General features: G+C 46.1%; 1 protein-coding gene across 1 annotated transcript; it reads right to left on the bottom strand.

The window, feature by feature from the left end:
- Positions 1 to 906: 906 nt before the first annotated feature.
- Positions 907 to 25,641, bottom strand: SRP68 (signal recognition particle 68). Its single transcript, NM_001101179.2, has 16 exons — positions 25,440 to 25,641; positions 23,528 to 23,594; positions 21,412 to 21,525; positions 18,249 to 18,444; positions 17,567 to 17,649; positions 17,213 to 17,322; positions 16,789 to 16,871; positions 16,329 to 16,469; positions 9,171 to 9,269; positions 8,176 to 8,240; positions 5,873 to 6,029; positions 4,904 to 4,998; positions 4,296 to 4,425; positions 2,625 to 2,700; positions 2,134 to 2,186; positions 907 to 1,716 (listed from the first exon to the last, which is right to left on the bottom strand). Exons 1-16 carry the CDS (start codon positions 25,621 to 25,623, stop codon positions 1,489 to 1,491), a joined length of 1,881 nt encoding a protein of 626 aa, NP_001094649.2. The 5' UTR covers positions 25,624 to 25,641; the 3' UTR covers positions 907 to 1,488.

Raw genomic sequence — 25,641 nt, 5'->3', positions numbered from 1 at the left:
ACAAACGGACACCTTCCCAGATGAGAACAGGACCTTCTACCCTTATCATAGGACCCTGCCCCCCCCACCCCCCCCCGGTGCCACAGACACTGGCCCAAGTTGGCTGGAGGGCTGCCCACACAGTGCAGCCTCGAACTGGGTTCCCGAGACTGCAGAACCTTATACCCCAGGCCTGAGGCTGCCAAGGGCGCTGGGGAATGGGATAGGGCTGAGGGAGAAGCAAGGTCCCCAGCACTCTGCCCACCGCCCGTCAGGAACACTGACTGGGTCTTTGGGACCAAGATCCAGGACCTCAACCTAAGGTCATCTGCGCTGTACCTTCAAGAGGTAGGGACAGAGAAAAGGATATCCCTAACTTGTATAGCACAGATAATGAAACTTCCAATTAGAAGAAAAAAATCCGCTTCCTGAGGCTCACTGACCCAAAGCAAACCCCAGAGGGAGAGGAGTGTGTCTCCCCAAGCACCTCCAGTGCCGATGCCCAGGTCTAACAGACACAGCTGCTCTCCCTCCCACCGCTTCCGGCAAGCCCCTCCGCGGTCTACCAGGAAGACAGCGGCACCATTGAGCCCACAGAGCTTCATGCATCTCATGGTTAAGTCACTTTTATTCCTTGCTGTCCGACCTTGCTTTTGGGAATTCTATTGCTGATGCTGTAATAGAGATAAAAAAGTGACTGAGAAAAAACAAGAGTAAGGAAGGAAACTGACTAAATATGACAGCATATAAAAATTACAGGTGGGGAAATCCTGTAGGGCCTCTACACTCTTATCAGGCATCAGACAGACCCACATGGCCCGGAAGCCAGGAAGCACATGACAGGACAGGATTTCGCAACAAGGCTCCCAGGGAGTGAGCTGGGACCAGACGGGAAGGAGGGAGTGTAAAGAACGGGCAGAGCAGCCAGCATCTTTGCCTTTTAATAGAAGATCTGTTTTCATCATTTCTGAGGGTAACATATTTCTTCTAAAAATAGAGCTCTTTGCTTGTTCTGAAACTTCTCAACTTTCGCTCGGAGGTGGAGGGGAATAAGGCTGACTGTAACCCTGGGGTGACGCTGCCAATGTCTCCTCGTCTCAGACCAACTCTTTAAGGGCTCCTGGGTGCTCACAGCAAGGATGAGTTCATTCACATCCATGGTACTGAAGAAACACAACAAAGCATGCGAGCCCCCGGCCGGGCCAGGTGTGGACCCCATGAAAACATTCCTGACCGTGGCTCAGATGAGACCAGGTGGCAGGGCCCTCCCCGGGGGAGGACGACACAGGGCCCTGCACACGTTTACCAGAAGACGACAGGGTGTCCTTCTAGCACACTGGGTGGGAATGAAGTGTACACACACACGAGACACAGGAAGGCGGGGCCGAGGATGGTACACTCCTGCCCGGGGCCGACGCGGACCTGGACTTAGTATCACGGAACCTGCTGGGGTTTTCTCACAACACAGATTGAGAGTCAGACTCTCCCCTGCCCCGAGGACGAGCCTGGTTAGCTCCTGAATCCAAAGATGCCCTTGATGTATCCGGTGAGGCCGCTCTTGGCCTTCTGCTCCAGCTTGTCCTCGAGGGGTGGGAAAGCGACGTGGTTGAGGGCCAGGTCAAAGAACAAAGGCTTGCAGGGGATGGGCTGGAATCCTGGCGGGAAGTGCACCAGGTTGGCTTGCTTGGTGACGAGGGAAGGGTCCAGGCAGAAGGTCTCAAACCGTTCAACCAAGGGCTGGAAGTCAAACCAAAGCAGGAACCCAGAGTTAATCACCGCCCATCGGTGGAACATTCGATCCCCACAAACCTCCTGTGAGGGGCTATTATGTCCTCACTTTATTCATAGCTGAGAGTCACTGAAATCTAGAGAGGCTGAGAGTGGTGGGCTGGAGTGGGATACAAGCCTGTCCAATGTCTGAGTTGGAGCCAGAGCCCCTAGCCAGAGTGCACAGCAGGTTCCTAACTTTATCTGGGACCATTTACGTGACACCTAGCGCACCTTACACAGGCAGCTTTCAGGTCCGGAGTAAGAGAAGCGGGAAGGGAGGGTGTTTGCTGAGAAACGTAGGGTCCTCTGCTCTACAGATGAGCATACGCTCCTAGGGAGTCCCGAAATCCTGTTTATTCTTCAAAAGCCACAGCCCAGACTTACCTTATTGTCCTTGACTTGGGAAGAGGTTTCTGTCTGATGGGCATCGTTTGTATCTGAAAGTTTCACAGGATTCAGTGAGAACATGGACTTAACGCAACAGGCTCAAATGATACCTATCACCCGCCTGGATCCTAAACCCCAGGGGTAAAGGCAGCCCATCTGTGGGGAGTCAGCCCTCTCCAACCCAAGGCAGACAAGTCATGCCAATAACAGACCACACACCCAGAACCAGCGTGCTCAGCCCAGCACAGCCAGCATGGCTCTCTGGGACAGGCAGGGGGACCGCATGCCAGGGTGCCTCTAGATTCTTCCACATAACCTGATGCCTCACTGGGGCAGAGGAAATGGCAGGAAAAAACTAAAATCTCACAGATGAACCGAAACAACCCCTTTCAGTCTTACACCAGTGATGCAGGGGGTGGGAGAGAAGAGGAGCAGCAGAGAAGGGGAGTCTGGGGACACAGGCCGCAGGGAAGAGGCGTGTGGCTCACCCAGGATCGCGGCCGCCTGCAGGGAGCACTTCTCCGACCTCACTTGTGTGATGAGCTCCTGCACGTCCGGCAGGTCCTGTAACAACGAGGAAAACATGGAACTGTGAGCCGGGGCCGGGCCAGAGAGGTGCACCAAACTAACCCAAGCTAAGTAACCCGACTGGTGTTTTCAGGGATTTCAGGTAATTTAAACATTTTCCCTATTAAAAAAAGCAATGCACAGAAACTAGCCTGTTTCAAGGGGAGAAATCTATGCCATGTCTTAAGTAATACTGCCTGAAAATAATAATAATGACAAAGATAACATTAACACATTTATCATACACCAAATGCATTATGTGCCAGGCACTGCCCTAAGCAATCCACACAATCGTCAATTTCATCTTCATGATAATCCTGCGACAGTCTGTACCTGCACTTTACAGGTGAGAAGACAAAGCACAGAGAGGCCAAAGAACGTGTCCAGTCACGTCCCCGGTGGCCGCAGGCCGGGACCCAGAGCCTGGCCGCCTGGCTCGAGGACCTCAGTCCCTACCCACAGCCCTTCTCTTGCCTCAGCTTCTCACTTGGCAGAATCTGGACTGATCGGTCAGGTCTGGATACTGCTGCACCCCTCACGCCTGCTTCCTGTTAGTTCCCCCCTAACCTAAACCCCGGCATGTTAGGGCAGATGGGCTTTCATGACACCCTTCTTACTTCTCTCCGGAGACAGACCGTCCACACTGGTTTGTCTCCACATTCCAACACCACCACACCCGACCATGCTGCCACACTGGTCACCCTCCCACTGCCCACGCCCGCCTCCCACCTACTCCTATTTTGCTCCCTTCTTTTGTATTCGGAGGTGGGTCCTATGCAAGTCTTGCGGCTGCAGCAAAACCACAAGCTCTCTGAAGGCAGAAACCAGAGTTTCTCTACGGCTGAGCCCAGGGCTGTTCTAGGCAGACACTCCCACACTGGCTGTAACGTTGGTAACAGTAACCTTAACCCCGCTTTTCTGAATAGTCTCTACTTGTAAAATATACATGGGTCCCCTGGGCCACTGCTTTAAGAATCTCTGTAACCTCAAAGCAGTCCATAAGCTTAAAAATCTAGTTGTCATTCAAAAATCTGTAAAATACACCAGTTTGGCACGTAAGCTTTGACATATACCCTATCACCTGGCAGTCTTGCTAAAGTAAAATCCACTTTTAGACCCCATAGACCTGTGCCCTGGCCTGAGAATCTGCATTTCTAGCAAACTCCCAAATGCTGCTGCTGGTGGTCCCCACGCACTCGTGTGGAGAGGCTTCACCAGTGATTCTCCACTTGGCTGCAGAGTAGAATCACTGAAGGGCTTAAAAAAGCCTCAGTGCAAAAAAGTAAATAAATATTATAAAAACCCCAGTTCTTATCCCACACCAATTAGAGCCAGACATCCACCTTGGAAGCAGTTCTAACACGGAGCCGAGCCTGAACAGTGCTCTGGGGTGGTGCACCAGGTGAAGGCCGTCTCTCTTAGTACCTGAGTCGTCTTTGGGCCTGGAACGCTGCCACGAGTTACACCCACAGCTCCCGGGCACTCGGGCGCACCACATCCCATGGCTGACCAAGCAGGACCCGCCTGAGAAGGCATCAGAGCCTCACGGCCAACTGCTCAGGTCTTAGAAACAGGCGAGGCCACTGGCTTACCTTGAGGCTGTTCTTGAAGGCTCCAGCGTCGGAATTCACTTCGTCTGCGTATTTCAGGACCCTGTCATACAGGACAAGGGCTTCATTCCACTTCTTCACCAGCACGTAGGACTGAGCGATGAAGAAACACCTGATGGAAGGAAAGAGCCACAGTATTCTTAAGCAACGATCACCCAAGATCAAGGCTTTCCTTGCTGTTTAGGCTAAATAAATGGTCAAGTCTCTTAATGTCAGGCTCATTCCCTGGGGTGGGAAATTTCACCATTTTCACTGTTCCAGTTTGCCAGGCTAACCCGCAGACTCCTCCCTGAAACTGGAGCTGACTGACAGTGTAGGTCCAAAGCTGACCCACTGTCTTTTACTTATTGCTAACTCTGCAAAAAAGCTGTAATTCCTAAGGCACAGGAAGGAAGATGAAGACAGGCAGGAAGGAGGGACGTTGTCCAGCTGCAAATGCTACCTACACCACCCACATGTCTAGGTCATAACCGTTCATCTCTGCTCATGTCTTTCAAAAACCAAAACCCAACCTTCCAGGGACGTGCTCCCAAAGCTTCTAGAACCTTCCAATGGTTGAGGGGAGCCCTGCCCATCCCAGGGGAACTTACCTGTAAGCCTTGTAGACCAGAGTTTTAAGGCCTATCTCTTTCTGGAAGGCTCTATCCTCCTCTAAGCCAGGAAGCTGGAGCAATTCCACCAAATTCTGCACAAAAGATGTAACAGGAAAACTCATGAAGAGGGGGACCCACACTGAGTGTTTGACAGAAGATGTGGAAGGACAGACGTGGGCAGAAAGAGCGAGCCTGGGCTTCAGATAACGGGGACGTCTGTGACGAATGACTCAGCCGCAGCCTCACCTGGGGTCACCTCCACCCTCCTGACCCTGAGCCCATGTGGCCTTTCTCTCAGTCACAATTCACCTTCTTCAGAGACTCCCTGGACCTGCTCAGCTGGAGGGGATCCCTCTGGCTCTGAACTCTCATTTCAGATGGCCCGCTTGTGTGGCGCCTACACAGACACCTTGACTATGGGCAGGGGTCTCAAACTCCCTTACCGATGAGCTCCCAGGGGGGCCGAGGCAGTGTGGCCTCAGGTCCCAGGACACGTCAAGACACGTGGGCGACCAGCCTGCACAGGAAGTGCTCAGTGAATGAATACCAGGGGGTTTACTCGTGTCTGCACATCCACATGGGCTTCCCTGGTGGCTCAGTGGTAAAGAACCAGCCTGCCAATGCAGGAGACATGGGTTTGATCCTTGGGCTGGGAAGACCCCCTGGAAAAGGGAATGGCAACCCAGTCCAGTATTCTGTCCATGGGAAATCCCATGGACAGAGGAGCCTGGTAAGCTATAAACTACAGGGTCACAGAAGAGTCAGACATGACTAAGACTCTAAACAACAACAAAACACATCAATATGTCTGGATATCAGGTTTATGGACGGCTGAACTGGTATGAAAACAAGAACTTCTGTCTTTCACCGAGTCACCAACAGCTCCTGGCTATCACAACCCTTTTGCTATGTCATTTTGTAGCCAACCCACGCACAGGACAGGCTTTCCCAGCCCTCCGGGGTCACCTGCAGAATGATGTCATAGAGCCGGATCAGGTCCTGGGGCCGAGGGGCGCGCTTGCTGTCATCTTCCGGCTGCTGCTGCAGCAGGGCCTTCTGCAGCCCTTTAGCCATGTTCTCGTTCCGCTTGATCGCTGTTGACAGCTTGATGTACGTCAGATAGCTGGAATGGACCACACGTCAGCTCAGGTGATGCTCAGGGAAGCGGATGTGCTGGGAAGAGCACTGGACCACAAGCTGGGCTGCTCTGGGGAGCTGTGGGGCTGAGGGCATGTCACCCGGCAGGGCTGGCAGGCCTGGGCCTCAACCTCCAAGGGCCTTCAACTCTGGCTGCTGTTCGGTGGCGAACTCGCAGGGGACCCGTATGAGGCCTTACGACAAAATTTGATTTTAATTTGAATTATATCTTCTGTATCTTTAGAGAGTTACCAATTTCAGAGGACACTGCTGGTCCTTAAGATGAGAGATGGATAGCAAGCTAGTTCCTAAAATAAGGACTAAATAAATAAAATAGCATCAGAAATGAGAGAGCTTGTGTAGGAGTCAGGTGGAAGGCCAGAGGGCTCAGGGTGAAGAGCAGGAGTAGAACTGGTGAGCGGCTGTAGAAGAAAGTGGTAATAAATGCTAAAAGCCAAAATCAAGAAGTAGCAACGTACACACATCATTTAGACACATGCAAGTAAATACCAAAAGAATTTGTTAAAGACTTAAAAGTGGCCCCTTCTTTTGCTTTTTGCTGCACTGTGAGGCTTGTGGGAACTGAGTTCCTGACCATGGACTGGACCTGTGCCCCCTCACTGAAAGTACAGAGTCCTAACTAACCCCTGGGCCACCAGGGAATCCTCAAAAGTGGCCGCATCTGAGAAGTCATGAGATGGGCTTTCCTAGAGCTCTGCAGAGAACTCAGACTCTCAAAACAAATAACTGTTATTCACTGAGTGGAACAGGGATCTAGATACATTTTTATTAAGATACCAGAGCTTTATTAAAATACAAGAGCTACTGGATTCCTGACTTTAATCCACCCCAAAGCTGGCCTCTGGTCCCAAGTGCTCACCACCCCTATACCAGCTACATGTGGAGGCGGGAAGACAGATCCAGGGCAAGGGGGCTTCACAGTGTGGAAGTGTTCTGAGCCCCGCTGAAGCTCTCCTGGTCTTTCAAGGCTAGGAGGCTGACAACTGCCTTTGCCTCTTGGTGGCTGTTAACTACCAACACGTCCCCTAACCTCCTACAGCCTTGTTTCTCATGGGCTTGTTGAAACAGAAGGGAGATAAGGGACTGTTCCTGCTAATATTCTGTGCATCTGAACCATAAGGCAGTCAATGTGACATAATACCAAATTCTCTAAGAATGGAGATTAAGGCAGGGAGAGGAGTTTTTTTTGGTTTTGTTTTTATTAAAATGGCCGGGGGCGGGGGTTGGGAATGACTGAAAATATTGCCAGGTTCACTAAAAAGTTGTAAGCAGTGACTAAGACATTAAAAATTTCAAGGTCACACGGAAAGAGCACCTGGGGAGAAGTGCTTCCTCCTTTCTTCTGTGAAACTAAATGACCCATCTTTAAAAAACTTAAACTTGACAAGGCCATTTGAAAATGGGTATGAAAGAGCAAATGAATAAAAACAATCAAGATGTGCCCGAGGAGAAAGCTGGTGGGGTGGGGGTGGGGGGATGACGTGCTGGACCAGACACCAAGACCTATGATAAAGTTACAGTAAATCACGGCGCTGGTGTCAGTGCAGACAGACAAATCAGCAGAGCAGAGAGTCCAGACAGCGAGCGCGCAGGGAGTGTGGAACATCCGCCTGCACGCCAGCGGGGAAGGACAAACCGGCCCATAAATCGCACCCTGGAACAGTCTGTCACCCTCGTGGAAAAAGGTGATGCGGATCCTTACTGCACTCAAAAATAAACTCTAGATGGAATTAAAGTTGGGCTGAACTTGAACTTAAATGTGGACAGGACAAAATAAGCCATTCAGAACGCAGGTGAGAGTCACTCTAGGAGCCTGGCGCTCCTAGAAGGAGAGCGGTGAGCTCTAGAAGAGGGGGAGGAATCAGCAAGGGGGCCACAGGGAACTTCAAAGTTATCAGTTACATTCCAGTTCTTCTGTTGTACAAAAACAGGAAATCATACAGATACTAGAATAATATACACGTGCAAATCTCCTATGCGAAAATGTGCACAGATGCATTCATATTCTAATATGTATCGATAAACTATAATGTGCATAAACACTGTGGATACTCTTTTGTTCCAAAGACACATCATGCAGGGTTAAAAAGTAAAAATGTCACATCTCTTACCTGTGCAGGTACTGAAGGTTAGATACCTTCCCCGACTCCACGTCTAGGGCGTAATCTCTCTGTTTCTGCAGAAAGTAAGAAGGTAGAGACAAAATGGCTGATTACGTCCTTGGCTCTGACCACCTCATTCAATGGTGTGGATCTCAAAGTGCCCTGCAACACAGGCACAGACTCTAGGAAGTTGAGGTCCTCAAATATCAGAGAACTCCTGGGCTTTTCTGGAACAACAAGGTCATTCAGTTTCCACTGACAAAGAAAAACCAGACGTGTACGAGAACTCAGAGTAACGGCCAGGAAGGCCTCCTGGCCCCTGTGTCCAGTGTTTAGACTCAAAGCTTTAAAGCAGACGGTCCACAGGCCACGGCTCCGTTTTAGGACCTGTGTCTTAGACCCAAGGTCTATGCCTCGTGCTGTCAGCTCCTGCCTTCCTGGTTGACTGAAGAATGGCCCTAAAGGGAGGAACCTGTGAAGATGTGACCTTACACAGCAGGAGACCTTACAGATGTGGAGACGTTAAGGATCTCTTGATTAGCCTGGACAGAAAAATCAGGTGTCTTCTCTACGAGTCCAGACATAACAGAAAAAATAGAGACAGGTGGAATGAACAAAGGGAGAGGGAAATTACAAAGGGAGAATAAACAGGGTTTTTGGCAACAGGGAAGAAAGACAAAAATGGTTCTGAGGTTTTCAGCCTAGATGCCTGAATGAATCACAGTGATATTATTAGAAAAAGGGAGTGCTAGAGAAATCCACCTGGAGATATGGATTTGAGACCAGAGGCTCAACAGGTAAAACATGAAGCCATTAGGAGAAGCAGGACAGAGGGAAAAGAGTTTCTCATCCTGGTGGAGCCCAGAGGAGGCTTCTCTTGTTGGTCAGCCAATCGCCACATCTAAATACAACAGTGGCTAAGAGACCCTGCCCTGGGAACGAGACACACAGACCAAAGAGGACCTCACTCAGAGCAAGAGCCGGGACTCAGCTCAGAGTCCTACCTGATCTGACTTGAGCTCTTCCCGCACGGCCTGGATGGCGTCCCGACACTCACTGAGCATGGATTCGAACAGACGCTCCTTGGTTTCTTCACTCTCAGCCTAAACAAAGGCAGAAGGTGGTGAAAGAGTTTCTTTTTGAGTAAGTCATGGTATTCTGATGGGAGGAGGGCATGATGGCGCTTTGATTCCTCCCGTTAGACACAAATACACACATCCAACCAAAAAACAGCCTGGATCAGAAATCATTTCAACTGTTAATATTCTTTATCATATACAATGTTCCTTATGGTTTTATTCATTAATTTGTACGGAAATGAGAAGTGTATATATATAAAGTGAACATACCGAAAAAGCATTGATACCACTGATCTAAACCGTCAACCGACAGAGGCCTTCATCTTTCCTCTAGCGTAGAACTTTCTACTGTTTTCCTTCAATGCCTCTACCTGTGCTCAGCACCTGGCATCTCAGGGGAGCTTTATGGACTAGATTTGGGGCACTGCCACCTCAGAGTGATGCACAGCACAAGTTTCTTTCCCTTGCAAATGTAAGCCAACAGAGTTGTAGATACTGGATTTCTGTAAGTCCCAAGTAGGTGAGTGACATTACTAATCAATAACCAACCAAAGATATATTTCTCTCCTAAATGCACATGAGGTTTTCCTGCATACAGGAGTTATTCCATACGGCTATGCTGAGAACATCTCAGGGCAGATGAAGTTGACAAGCATTTAACAACAGTCTCTGCAGAGCACAGGGCGTTGCCCCTTTGCTAGCCAACCGGGATAAGGCCAAAAATGATTCATTAACTGAATACCTGCCAAACCACATTATCATCCTAAAGAATCTGACTAAGCAGGTGGGAATGGACAAAAAGCAGAAAGGAGATAAACTTGTGTTACTGGCAGACCCACTCTGACATTAGAACATCAACATTCCCATAATTATATTTGACTTTCCACAGAAACTAACATTCAATCTGATCTCTTGACATTCAACTGACCTCCAGAAAAGCTCAAAAGAAAAGCCAGTACTGCCCACTCCTTTAAGATATGGTTGGGAGGGGCCTTCAGAAAAACCTTTTCTTCTCTTAAGAGCTCTCATGTTTTTCCCAGTTTCCAGTGTGGGGAAGAAAAAAACAAAACAAAACTTCCTTGTAAATTACCCAATATAAATCAAACATATTTTTCTATTTATACATTACTTGACTTCGGAGAAGGCAATGGCACCCCACTCCAGTGTTCTTGCCTGGAGAATCCCAGGGACAGGGGAGCCTGGTGGGCTGCCGTCTATGGGGTCGCACAGAGTCGGACACGACTGAAGCGACTTAGCAGCAGCAGCAGCAGTTACTTGACTTTCTTGTTGTTCAGTAACTTAGGAACAAATCAGGGGCATGGCTATTCTATAAATTTATAAAGGCAAACCCAGACACCATTAACACACTGCAGGCTAGAGCAGGGCTGTTCACTGGCACTTTCTGTGACGGTGACATCCCTGCGTGGTCCAGTGTGGTGTCGTCAGCTACAGGTGGCTGCTGAGCACCCGCAAGTTTAATCAACGTAAACAGCCGTATGTGTTCAGGTGGCTACCGTACCAGACAGCCCGGCTCTGGAGAAACACACTTCACACCAAACACCGTTAAGGATCTCAAGTCAGCAAGATTCTTCGTACCCATGTAATCAAACTAGCCAAGTTTTTCAAAGTATAAATCCTGTGGAACGGGGCAGCTGCAGAGTTAACAACTGGAATAAGATATGAAAACAGACCCGGACCAGCCACACACATACCAGAGCCACGTCGTGAGCAGGCAAGATGAACTCCAGCACCAGCCTGGTATCATGCAATCCAGCAAACATGCCAGCGACACCCTTTTAAGATTGGGGGGTTCAGCAGTTGGGGCAGTGAGTGCTTAAGTAGAAGAAAGGGGCCAACTGGTTTTACCAGCTACTTGGGACCTGCCTCCTTTCCCAGGGAAGAAATGGCTCAAGTGAAAAAAATTAATCTGATGTGAAAATGCTGTATCTCTTTCCTGCCAGGTAGTACCTTCATTCCCTTTGAATAAGGACACTCTGCATCAAGGTACTGAACAGCAGCAAATCTCCCTCCCCTCTGCTTCCAGAAAATTCTTCATTCCCCTGGGATCTTACAAAGGTCTTAAACCACAATGAAGGGAAAGGCCGATCTGGATCACAGGCCATCCGTCGGCTGTGTTGTTCTTATGCAGACACACTGCGCAGGGACAGAGACCGCTCATCTCTGGAGCAGAACCTCTCCCGGTTCTCCCTGGGCTGGGCAAAATGTCCACAGAGGAAGCCTGAAACACATGTTGCTACTTCACTCTTATTCTGTAAACCTATCTTGGAGGCAAAGGTAATCCTGAAGGGATGGTGGAGCAAGAAACACCTCTCCACGTGTATGCAGAGGGAGGGTCCCTCAGGACCCACATGCACATGGCTCAGGTCTGCCACGGAACCAGCAAGAACAGCTTCGCACACACGAGCAAACTCCCTGCAGAAGAATTTGTGGCCGGCCTAGACCTTCCCGTGTGGACCTGTGACAGGGAGAAACCCGTAGCCCAGAAGTAACACATTTTGCTGCTGCTGCTGCTAAGTTGCTTCAGTCGTGTCCGACTCTGTGCGACCCCAGGGACTGCAGCCTACCAGGCTTCTCCGTCCCTGGGATTCTCCAGGCAAGAACACTGGAGTGGGTTGCCATTTCCTTCTCCAGTGCATGAAAGTGGAAAGTGAAAGGGAAGTTGCTCAGTCGTGTCTTGACTCTTAGCGACCCCATGGACTGCAGCCTACCAGGCTCCTCCGTCCATGGGATTTTCCGGGCAACAGTACTGGAGTGGGGTGCCATTGCCTTCTCCAAGGCAGTACTAATAAACAAGCTTGAGATCAACTTCACACACTCTCAGAAGTGCTGTTCCACAGCACCAAGGCACGTCTCAAGGCTGAGGAAAACCAGCTGTGTGTGTCCTGAGGCGAGACCCTCAGCTCTTAAAGACAGAGCTCCCAGACAGTTTTCACTTGTCTACTTGGTGTGACAGAGACAGCAAGGTGAGTCCAACCACATTCTCCACCACACCTGTAGGAGAACCAAGGGAATGGGAGCCCAGCCTCCCTCGGCACAGTGAGGTCTAGGAAAAAACAAACAGAAATCGAGTAAAGAGGACACAAACCTCACGTAAAAATAGACTGTTTTTTTTAACAAAAAGGAGAAGTGATCTCCTTCCAGTCAAATATTAAAGTATTAGTCATAACCTGAGGATAAGAATCATCAAACCTATAGACATTTTTAACCTGCCCCCACCCCCAGCTGCATGACATCCTCAAATCACCACCAAGACAATTCAGGCGTGATCAAGTATTAACAAAGCAAAATAAAAACAAACGAGAAAGTAAGACAATATTAAAGACATGAACATCTAAAGCTTGGCTAAAGAAAGGAAGGCTGTTGCAGCTGGATTTTGGCAGTTGATTAAGCCTCAGCTCCAGTCTTTGCAGTTTAGTATTATCTCCTTGAATTATTTCTTTCTTCTTGCTTTTCAGTAAACTGTTGTTTTAGTATTTAAAGGTCATAAAAACCTCTATAAGCAACCAAGAAGCGGGGGGCTACCAGATTCCTCCAACCCAGTTCCCAGAGGGTGGGAAACACCAACAGCAGCAGGGCTAGGAAACGCGGCAGTGAGAAGCCCTGTCTCCTGGGCAGAGGACAACTCGATGCAATAAGGAGAACTGGCCAATCGCCTGCCAAGTGCGCCAGCGAGCACGCAGTTCTTCTGGAGATTAGCTCCGAGTAGCCAAAGGGCCTTTCCCATGCATAATAACCCAGGGCTCATCCAATTCAGTACACAGTTAATCAGCCACGGAGCTACGCCTAAAACCTAAGGGTTTAACCAAACTTCATTTGACACTGTACTTAAATTATTTCCTTACTGGCTTGACCTGGTGTATGTGTGACGCAGCATATCAGGCATGTATCTGTTTTTAAGGTTAAAACTTTAATGGGATTCCTGGGATTAATACACATTTTGTTTGCTCAATCAAATTATTTAAAGGTCTCGGATATTCAAGCGATCCTAATTCACCATAAGAGCCTTAAAGACCACAATTAACTGTATTCACCACAATCAGCATATTAACCAGGCACTTAACAGAAGATAACACTACAGGTTCTACGAACACTATAATAAGACGATATTATAAACTGTCAATAAAACCAACAATTTACATGAAATTAATACATTACTTTAGAAATATAAAATCCAAACCGACCCAAGATTAAACAGAAAATCTGAATAGCCCGCCAACTCGTAAAGGAATTATATATTTTTTAAAACAAGCAAAAACAAATTATAAAAATCTTCCCACAAAGAAAACTCCAGGCCCAATAGTATCACTAGTGAATTATAACGACCATTTAAGGAGAAAACAAAAAGTTACATACTCTTTCAGAAAGCAGAGGAGGGAACATCTCCAAACTTGTTTTACAAGGTATGTATAACCCTGACACCAAAACAAAACCACCTGCCATTATCTGTATAAAGGACTTTTAAAAAGAACATATTTAACAACAGAAACGTGCACATTGAAGGTGAGGTGGGAACACAAAGCTAACGGCAGCCGCGATGAGATGACTGACCACGAGAATCTTTATCTATTCAAGGCTCATGTCACTGCTTTTTCTTGCCAATATTATCAAAACGCTGGCCAATCTTGTTTTCTTAGTATTTACTTACTTGGCCGCATCAGGCTGTAGTTTGGGCACGCGGGCTCTTTCACTGCGGCATACCAGTCTCTAGTGCTGTGCGAGCTTAGCTGCTCCGCAGCGTGTGGGATCCCAGTTCCCCAACCAAGGACTGAACTGGTGTTCCCTGCACTGCAAGGCAGACTCCCAAGCACTGTACCACTAGGGAATTTCTTTGAACTGCTTTGTAAAGGGGACTATGACCTGGAGATCCACAAGTCAGCCCTTCACCTACACCAAAACCCGAGTTTGAGAGTAATCCTTTTAATATGTGCACAAAGCTCAACTAGTCACCATGCGATTGAAGTGATCTTCAATTGTAAAGGCAACAGCTTCATGTGCAATTGTGAGATGCTTTTCACCTGGTCTAATTTAGCCCAATCTGAATTACTTTATGAATAAGGCAAAAACACCTCCCCCATTTAAATTTTATTCTCTATTTGTAAAAAAGCAAAAGAAAGGTAAATTCAGATAAAACACGCCTGTGTCTTCTCCTCCCACGTGGGAAACCCCTACCCTCAGTAACCTTCTGAAGTGGAGAGGATTCTCCTGTGAAGGACTACTTTTTTCCATTAAGATTTCCATTAAAATTCGACTTTTTCAGTCAGGGGCCCAGGACTCTGCTTTTCTGTTAAGTGAAATTACATGTAGCTTTTCACCAAAACCACGCAAAACGATCCTGTTCCTAACCTTCCTGATGAATCTAAGGCTATGTGGGAAACTTCAAGGAACACGAGCTTTGGATTCAAAAGGGTATGGTTTCAAATGCAGGCACTCCTTTCTATCAGATATGGTTATGGACAGGTGACAGCTTTCCCATCCGTAAAATGAGCATCACCCACCTCACAGGGTGGAAGAGAGAAACACATGAGAGCGTTAAGCAGTGCATCCAGGACATAAAGGAGGATCATTACTCTCCTGCTTGTCTCTTTGTCTCCGTGGTGTCTGTCCAGGTGACTACCAGGTAATAAAAAATTTGGTGAAATAATTTGTCAGAACATGAAAAATCCTTACAACATGTTAGTGAAAAAAATGTGAAATTGGATCTCAGTCTAATTCTAACAAAAAAGTGATATCTTGCAAATATGAAGGGCTTATTTTCCTTTTTAGTACAATGCAGTATCAGCGAAGGTATACGGGAAGTCAGACTGTAGGCTGATCTCTTATAAACACTTCTATTGTATAAATGGCAAGCATGAATAACTTTTAAAGTTACTTAGTAAACGTTAACTTGTCCTGTCCTTTACCTGATCTGTGTCTGTGGCCCCGTTCCTTAGGAGTCTCTATTTGCCCCCATTGGCCCCCCTCCCTCCCCGCTCCCTATTCTACCCAGAATTCCTACCCGATTGTCACTGATGCCTGGCACAGATCTGTGGCAGTTCTCTCCTTCCAGTATGTATCCAGCTGCATAATTTAAATGGGTGCTATCAGCCCTAGTCAAGAAGAGAGACCTCTATACTCTTAAGTGCCAATGAAATGCTCTCAGAAAAAGTTTAGTCCTTTAGATGAATGAAAACTCAACTTTCCAGTACTGTTCTAATCTTCTGTCCTGTAAGCAAATAAAGGGGGAGGTGAGGGGCCATATGCAATACAGACAAAAGGCGCAAAGAAATCCTTCAGTTGTTGAAAGCTACCCCCAACCAAAGGAGCCACTTTGGAACAAGTCACTGAAAGACCTGGATACTTAACAACCCATCAGCACAACTAGCAAAGCGCCTCACACACATATCCCTCTAGAGACAGCAGCCTGCTGTGAAGTCTCATGAAACGCCACTGGTCCCTGCTGAGGCTGGAGACACAGGGAGTAGCGTGGTCTTTTTTTCAGATGTTCTTCGCCTAATACAGAGAAGGAACTCTAAAAAATGCCTCATCACTGTCTACTCCAAACAAACCAAGATCACCGGAATCTCTTCTCTTCTGGAACTCATTTGGGTGTTCACACCCACAATCAGGTAATAATTATGTCAGCAGGAGCATCGGGCAGTACAGCTCTGCATGAATACTGCATAAATACCACACGTAAAACAAGCAGATCGGGTTTAGCCAGGCTGTCTTTCAAGGACCCAGGGACAAGAGGTGACCCTTCAGGGCTGGAAGGTGAGGATGAGAGGTCAGAGAGACACAAGACCGACAGCCACGCTGCTGCACCACCTGCTGGGCCAAATGTCACCCCTGACTTGAAGCAGCCCTCTGCCACTCCCATTTTCACCGAAGGCTGTCACTGTCAATTTCTTTGGCCTCTACACAGGAAAACTCCTCGATAAACTCAGCTTTCAAAAGGGTTCTACTCAAGAGCATGCATCTTGAGATGGTTACCCAAATCCTAATCAGCAACAAAATATCGTATCTTCAACACACAAGGACAACCGGCAGACACACCAAGAGATCAGAACAGGCCCAGCTCCTTACCTGGGCGATGGCGGCCTCGTTGTCGGCCAAGCCCAGTAAAAAGATCCTCACTTTGTCGATCTTCACGGGAACCGTCCTGCCCCTCCATTCCACTTCACTCATGGTGGCTGCCTGCTTGGCTCGCGTCTGAGTGATCAATGCCTAGAAAGTAGTTATAAAATGTTAAAGCTTCAACCGTGGATGTGAGTGATCGAGGTGAAGCTCACTGGGAACTATCGTTTGTCTCTTCCTGTAACTAACATATTACATATCCCTGGGGCAGGGAACTAAAATCCCACAAGCCACAAGGCATGGCAAAAAAAAAAAAAAAATTAAGTGACAAAAAGTTTTCATTAAAGATAGGTATAAATATGCATAGATCAATAGCAATTATCCCTGGATGAGGGGATTGTGTGTTACTTCTTTTACTGGACTTTTTTTCAAACCGAAGACTTTTCACAGAACGCGCATACTAGATTACCTCCAATTTTTCAGCCAGGAGACCCTCAGTGCCCCCAGACCTCAATCTCATCTGCATGAGTTCATTGATGGCTGACTGGTCCCCTGAGAAAAAGAGAGAGAGACTGAGTGGAAAACTCTCAAAGGTCTTGGTTGTTTCCTCAAGAACTCTCAGATTCAACTCCAAGCTCGTCCCTGTCCACCAGCGCATTTCAATGAATCCTAAGTCCTTTCACAAGGCTCAGGGTGAGCACAGATACGGCGGGGCCAAAACTGAAGCTAGGGAACTGCCTTCTGGATGTCGAGCAGAGCTGATGCGGACAATTGTACTCTTTTCATCAATGCAAACCCACACCAAAGATGGACGTGGGGGAAAGGGAGGAAAGTTAAAGCCATCCTCCAGATTCTGCAGGCCGCCTGTCACCGCCCTGAGCAGCTCCGCTCACCAATGTTGTAGGCACAGTAGCGAATGTTGGGCGAGATCTCCTCCACCCGCTGGTTGTACAGCACAGCCTGCTCTTCTGTGAAGGCGCTGGCCAGCTTCTCGTAGATAGTCCTGCCAGGCAAGGAACATCACGGTTCACAGCAGCCTCGCTTTAAGAAAATAAACTCACAAGGAACACAGATCAACTACCAGAACCAGCAAGTTCTGAGGCTGAAAGAGAACAACCCACATTTCTCAAGAGAAGGCAAAAAGAAAGAAACCGTAGTAACGTTCACAGAAGCAATCACTGGCTGAGCTGCAGCTTGCATGTGACTGCTACCAAAACTGGCCACAGCCTTTGGGCCAGAGGACTTACTTGCATTTATTAAAAGCCTCAATGGCGGCTTTCCACTCTTGATGTTCGAACCGCAGCATTCCTGAGAGGTAAGCCGTGTAAGCCTGTGAGGTGACGGGAAAAGAAACACTGCTTCAGTACCCAGGAACCAGGGTACAGCCCAACCCTACTCGCTTCAAACTCTGGTATCAAGAATAGATATTCAGGTTGATTCTAAAAAAATCAAAAAATGTGTCTCACGAATAAAATGTGACCCGTGGGTGATTTATGATTCATTTACTTCCTAGGAGAGAACTTCAAAAAAAGAAAATTTGCTCTCTTTGTTTTACTTAGCAACCCACTTCTGGGCTATACCATTAGCATCAAAAGTTGAATATAAACTTGAAATCTCTTCCATCCCTTTTCAAATACTCATTAAGAACAAAATTCTTACTTTGTGAACTTCCCAGATGTAAGTTTTTCACATACATATCAAAAGAAGCATGGGCTTTCTTAAAAGTTAGAGCCAATTCTTAAAATCCAGGAGCTCAAAAACAAAAACAAGAGCCAACTTCACCTTTTAAAAGCAAGATTAGGTTTTTTCCTCCCCTGATTATCAACATACAATGAAAGAGAATCTGTTCTGTTTAACTGTATTATTATTATTTTTAAAGTCACATGTCTAATCTCCACAATAAAGCAAAGCTGATGTTATGACACTAACCTGAGCCTCCAACTTGGTCTTGGCATCCACACGATTGCTCTCACACAAGCGTTCCAACTCCTCGGCATGCTTCACGGCTTTGCGCAGGCGAGACAACAAGTGGAACCGTTTTCGGGGCTCGGTGTTGGCTTCCTGTTTGAGCTGCATGGCATAGCTCCAGGCTCTCTCAGCATCCATCAGAACCAGAAGCAAATATCTAAATCAGAGACAGAACAGGCCAACTGAAAACAGCAAAGGCCAGGAGCACCAGACTCGGGTATCCTCTGAGGAACAATCCTCGGCCTCGCAACTTTTCCCTACGCCTTCCTTTGCTTTCCTCCTCGGAGCTGCTCTTCTCACAGCATCAACCATGGTTCCCAAATCAGCATCTCCGGTAGGTTTCTAATCACCTACTAGACACATCTCTTTGAAAAACCTGCTACCACCTCAAACTTGGCAAACTCAGACTTGCTGTTGTTAGTTGCTCAGTCGTGTCTGACTCTTTGCGACCCCATAGACTGTAGCCCGCCAGGTTCCTCTGTCCATGAGATTTTCCAGGCCAGAGTATTGGAGTGGGTAGCCAATCCCTTTTCCAGGGGATCTTCCTGACATAGGGATGGAACCTACGTCTCCTGCGTTGCAGGCAGATTCTTTACCGCTGCGCCACCTGGAAAGCCCTTACTGAAGTACCACAGACTCAAAATTCTGCGTTAGTTTCACATGCAGGGTAGGAGGATCACTGACTATATACCCCATGTTGTACATTACATCCCCATGAACCATGACTGGGGAATCATTTCATGACTCCAAGTCTTTACCTCTTAATCCCCTTCCCCTATTTTACCGACTCCTTCCTACTTCCCTTCCCTCTGGCAACCACCAACTTGTTCTCTATGAGTCTGTTTTATTTGTTCAGTCGTTTTTTAGACTCCACATAGACTTGAAAATGCACAGTATTTGTCTTCCTCTAATTTCACTTAACATGATACTGTCCAAGTTCCTCCATGTTGCGGCAAATGGCAAGATTTCATTCCTCTTTATGGCTGAGTTACACATATGTAAACGATCTTGCTTTTAAAAGGTGAAGTTGGCATCTCTTGTTTTTGAGCTCTTGGTTTAAATACAGATATACAGGGACATCCCTGGTGGTACAATGGTTAAGACTTCACACTCCCAATGCAGGGGGGCCCAGGTTCCACCCCTTATCAGGGACCCAGATCCTGCATGCCACAGCTAGTACCTGGTGCAGCCAAATAAGGCAGTCTGAGAAACTGACCCCCAGACTATTAATACACACTGCTTGATAGAGTAATCCTGTCACGTTAACCACCATGTATACATTCAGCAATGAAACACAAAACTCTTAGGTAGTACTCTACATATGGCCAGATTTCACTTGAGATATACTGATTTAAGGCCACAGGACTGGAAAAGGTCAGTTTTCATTCCAATCCCAAAGAAAGGCAATGCCAAAGAATGTTTAAACTACCACACAATTGCACTCATCTCACAGGCTAGTAAAGTAATGCTAAAAATTCTCCAAGCCAGGCTTCAGCAATATGCGAACCATGAACTTCCAGATGTTCAAGCTGGTCTTAGAAAATGCAGAGGAACCAGAGATCAAATTGCCAACATCCGCTGGATCATGGAAAAAGCAAGAGAGTTCCAGAAAAACATCTACTTCTGCTTATTGACTTTGCCAAAGTCTTTGACTGTGTGGATCACAATAAACTGTGGAAAATTCTTAAAGAGATGGGAATACCAGACCACCCACCTGCCTGTTGAGAAATCTGTATGCAAGTCAGGAAGCAATAGTTAGAACTGAACAGGGAACATCAAACTGGTTCCAAATTGGGAAAGGAGTACGTCAAGGCTGTATGTTGTCACACAGCTTATTTAACTTATATGCAGAGTACATCATGAGAAATGCTAGGCTGAATGAAGCACAAACTGGAATCAAGATTGCCAGGAGAAATATCAATAAACCCAGATATGCAGATAACACCACCCTTATGGCAGAAAGTGAAGAACTAAAGAGCCTCTTGATGAAAATGAGGGTGAAAAATCTGGCTTAAAGCTCAACATCCAGAAAACTAAGATCATGGCATCCAGTCCCATCACTTCATGGCAAACAGATGGAGAAACAGTGGAAACAGTGCCAGACTTTATTTTTGGGGGCTCTAAAATCACTGTAGATGTGACTGTAGCCATGAAATTAAGAGACGCTTGCTCCTTGGAAGAAAAGTTATGACCAACCTAGACAGCATATTAAAAAGCAGCCAACAAAGGTGTGTTTGCCAACAAAGGTCCGTCTAGTCAAAGCTATGGTTTTTCCAGTAGTCATGGAGGTATGTTGAGAGTTGGATTATAAAGAAAGCTGTGTGCCAAAGAATTGATGCTTTTGAACTATGGTGTTGGAGAAGACTCTTGAAGAGTCCCTTGGACAGCAAGGAGATCCAATCAGTCCATCCTAAAGAAAATCAGTCCTGAACATTCATTGGAAGGACTGATGCTGAAGCTGAAACTCCAATACTTTGGCCACCTGATGCAAAGAACTGACTCATTTGAAAAGACCCTGCTGCTAGGAAAGATGAAGGCAGGAGGAGAAGGGGATGACAGAGGATGAGATGGTTGGATGGCATCACCGACTCAATGGGCATGAGTTGGGTAAACTCCAGGAGCTGGTTCTGGACAGGGAGGCCTGGCGTGCTGCAGTCCATGGAGTTGCAAAGAGTCGGACACGACTGAGCGACTGAACTGAACAGACACTGAAATTTGCATTCCAGAAACCTTACCTAATAACCAATGAGGTTATTAGTCTAATCACTGACTTCAACATTTACCATTCCACCAGTTATTTCTGAACAAGTTACAGAGTCTCTCTGAGCCTGTTTTCTGTTTGTTTTGTTTTTTGGGGCCATGCTGTGCAGCATGTGGGATCCTAATGTCCTGATCAGGGATTGAACCTGTATCCCCTGCATTGGGAGTGCAGGGTTTTAACCACTGGACCGCCAGGGAAGTCCCAGTTTCCTCATAATGGAGAAGGAGTAGTAAAGATGCCTATTCCACAGAGCTGCTACAAAAACCACATGAAATAACTCAAGTGTGTGGCACGACATCTGTCACACTCTAACTGTTCAATAAATGTATTAACAAGAGATACTCAGCACTGAGCAGTCAATACCTGTTATCAGTCAGAAGATCTTCAGTTACTTTTTTCCCTGTGAATTTGTGTCTGTTCCCCATCTTAAAGTTGAGTGTTTTCCGAAGACGTCTTTGTCTACGCGAACAGTAGCCCCTGTAAGAAACCACAACCAAAAACCATTCAGCTAAGCTGATAGTACTTTCAATAGTAAGTTCTATAATAAGGCAAGGTCAAAAGTTTGGGATATTCTACTTATGGTTGCTATAGATACCACCATCCTCTTGCAAATGTTTACTGAATGCAAACACGCAAGGCAATATGACTGGAATTACAGAAAACATGAAGAGACAGAGGACACGGTGCCCATTCTCAAAGAACCACACTCAAGTTGGAGAGAATCATGAAGATAAAATGGCAACCACAAAAACGAGGCAAATGGCAAATCCAAAGTGACATGAGTAACCTTTCTCTTCTTGTTAACCCCCTTCACTGGACTGGACTTATGGTGGGCTTTGAAAGAATGAGTAGGATTCTGACGGATGTAAAAGGGAAGAAGGGGCATCCTGACGGAGAGAGTGTGATGACAAGGAAGACATGGAGAAAGGAACTATAAGCATATCTGAAGAAAAATGAGGTGAATGAGGATATCACCAAGAAATACGATAAACACCTCTTATGCCAAGCCTCTCTCTTCTGTACTCATGCAGTCTTTAATTCTTACTTCCACTATAGTTTGAGAATATTATAATCATGTTCTTACATATTTCACTAATATAAACTCCTTGAGTACAAAGATGATTTTATTTTCAAATTTCTCCCAATGTCTTAGTACAGTGCCTAACATATAGATGTGCAATAAAAGTATTTTGACTAAGCTAGTGTAAAAGTACATGCAAAATTTTACCACTCTTACTCAAAACAGCATAAAATTTATAATATAAAATGATGTTTAAACGGTAACTTCAACATCTCAGTCTTAAAGCTACCACGGAATGGGTTATTAAAAAAAAAAGTCTGATTGAATCTATGAACTATAGGTCTTTTTTAATTCATACTTATGCTTTAATTATCACTTACCCTTTTATATAAAAATCAAATGGAACACACACATTATGGATAGAAAAGCAAATTGGTAAAAATTTTCCGGCAATCCATTTATCAAGATCCTTAAAAATGGTCATACTTCCTAAACTGACAGTCTACTTTTACACTAAGGAAATAATCAAAAATACAAAGAGGAATGATCAGAGAGTCACGGGAACAAAATTTTTAAGCCTATAAAACTGGCTACCATATAAATAACCAACTCAGGGGAACAGGTAAATAAACTATGGTATGTCTATATAGTTGATATAGATATGTATCAGGTTATAACACAACTAATACAAATCACGTGTATAGAGCATTTTTATAAACATGGAGAAATACTTAATACATAATGTCCAGCAAAAGAGCAGGATACAAAGTTGTATACACAATGTGAGCAAACTTATGGGAAAAAAAGCGTAGAAAAAGACTAGAAGAACAAAAATACTATTTGGTAGCACACATACACAAATACATTTATGTACTAAAAGACAGAAATATGGACTAAAATGTACACAAAGTCATTTTTATGTTATATTTTATTACCAAAAGATCTAATTGAAAATCGAACATTAAAAAGATTAATAATAACTAGGAAAAAAAAAATTGGAGTCCCAACAGCCATTCAACTGGGGGATAAAAGCAGACTGTGATTCACCCCTGCAATGGAATACCACTGAGTAATGTGTTAGGTGAGAGAATCTGGTCACGAAAGGCCATGTTTCAGAAAAAGCAAAACTACAAGGACAGGAATCAGAAGAGCAAATGCCAAGAGCTGGGATATAACCCAGATTCTGTAACATGGTTAAACTTAAAAAAAAAAAAAACAAACACACACCAAATTCCTTGTTATTTTCGCCTGCAGCTTCCATGTATCTGCAACACCTTAAGGCAAAATGGATAAAAAGATTCGCTCTTCTTAAATTTGAAAAGTAAGTATCTTTTTGAGAATTTGATATAGACTTTCCAGGTATACTTTCTGGTAAGGCACAGTAGTGAGGGTAGTAACAAAGGCAAACCAAGTCTGAAAAGGCCAGAGATGTCTCTACACCTTGCAAGTGATACTAACCTGTACCTCTGAAAGTCTCCATGCCGTAAACCGTGCTGCTGCTGGGATTCCTTTATAATCTGAAGAACTAGAGTCAAGATTAAGGAAAAGCTTACAGTGCCAAGAATCGAAATAATCCAAAACATTCACCCATATTAGTACCATTAATCTGTTTGTATCAAATCACAGTTCATTAAACATTTCTAAAATGCTTAGTACATTAACTAGTGAAATCTCTAGTGACCACTTTCAATAGCTACCTTGTCAGAGGACAGGGCTGCTGCTGCTAAGTCGAGTCCGACTCTGTGGGACCCCACAGACAGCAGGCCAACAGGCTCCTCTGTCCCTGGGATTCTCTAGGCAAGGATACTGGAGTGGGTTGCCATTTCTTTCTCCAATGCATGAAAGTGAAAAGTGAAAATGAAGTCGCTCAGTGGTGTCGGACTCTTAGCGACCCCATGGACTGCAGCCTACCAGGCTCCTCCGTCCATGGGGTCTTCCAGGCAAGAACACTGGAGTGGGTGCCATTGCCTTCTCAGGAGGACAGGGCTAAGCATGTAAAAAACCTGAGAGCCTGAACTTTCAGTTACTATTTCAAACTAGAAAAGGAGGGCATCCATAGTCATTGAAGATTAACGAGACCCAACAATTTAAATAAAGCTGCTGGATTCTATTGATAAATGCTAACTACATTTGGGGTGGTTCCCAGTGATTTACACCTGGACCTAGGGTTTTTACTCATTTAAGCAGATTCGGGTTATGAATGACATGTACTACTAGTCTATTTGCATAACCTTCTACAACTGCCAAACCTGACTTTCCTTAACAGCTGTGATGCTGTCTGCGCCTATGGCAAGCACATGCCAACAAAAGCAGGCCACAGTTTGCATTAAAATACGTTTTTCTTTTAAAAGAAAAGGCACTGACCAAATTCTCCTCTTGAAGAATTTTAAAAATATTTTAAGATTATGTCCCAAACATTGGAAGTCCAACGACCTTTGCCTACCATTTTAGTTTTCTTTTAAAGTTTCCTCAATGCTTCTTTATGGGAATATTTTAAAACACTGAACACTGAAAGGGCTATGTCAACAACTAAAACGAGACCAGCGTGTACAAGATCTGTAGTAAAATCAGAGCAATCTAACATCCATTTGCAAGGATATCACCAGTTCAAAAAGTAAAACTTCAATCTGCTGAAAAACTTCAGTATGTTAAAAAGTCAAGCTACATGTACTATTTCACAAATTCGCCTACATTTTCATTTCAAAAAGCCACAAACTAATACCATAAACACTCAACTGTGATACACTCTGATGAAAACTAGAAACCGATTCCTCAACAGCTCATCTGAATGACTCTCGACAAGACAAAATGCCTACGAGGCATATTAAGAGAACTACACAAGTAACGTTAACAATCTTTGATGGTTTATATTCAAAACGGGCAATAAGCCTTTCCTTGGAACAGTCAACCTTCGCTTCCACTTGCAGAGCATCAAACTGTACTTTTTACTATGCACTCTCCGACGGCTGTCAGACACAACTATTAAGCCAAAACGCCGAGACTGCAGTTTCCTTCTCCCCACTTCAGCGGCCCCAGGTGCCAAGTTAATCAGAGTGGCCTGTGTCAGCCCCACCACCAACCCCCCCCAAACTGGGCAACTGCGGGGAAACTGCCGAAAACTGCCCAATTTTCTGGTGCCGACTGAAAGAAGAGAACGTTCCCCAGCGCGGAGAGCAGAGGAGATGCGAAGAAAAGCCAGTCGAAGAGCAGACCCTGGAACTATTAAGTGCCCAAAAAGTAGGGGCGAGAGCAAGTGCACCCCTCGGCCTCTCCTGCCTAGGATGAGGCGGCCCCACCGCCTCTCCAGCCCGCCGGCCCGCCAGATCGACACGTAGTCATTGCCGAGTTAGGCCCGACTACTGTAGGATACTCTCCAAACTCAGGCTGTCCCCGAATTCTTTGTGTGCCTTCGAGCCAGCCGAAGGCCGCTCGTTTTCCTTATTTTCCTCTCCTCCGGCACTGCGTCCACCACCGCTCCCGCCGCTGCCCCCGCCGCTACTGCCGCCGCTGCCGCCGCCTCCAGGAACCTGCTTCTCAGCAGCCATCTTGCCCATGCGCCGCAGAGCAGGACG

This window comes from Bos taurus, chromosome 19 (genome assembly GCF_002263795.3).
Source record: "Bos taurus isolate L1 Dominette 01449 registration number 42190680 breed Hereford chromosome 19, ARS-UCD2.0, whole genome shotgun sequence".
NCBI lineage: Eukaryota > Metazoa > Chordata > Mammalia > Artiodactyla > Bovidae > Bos > Bos taurus.
This window is presented reverse-complemented; position numbering and strand designations above follow the sequence as displayed.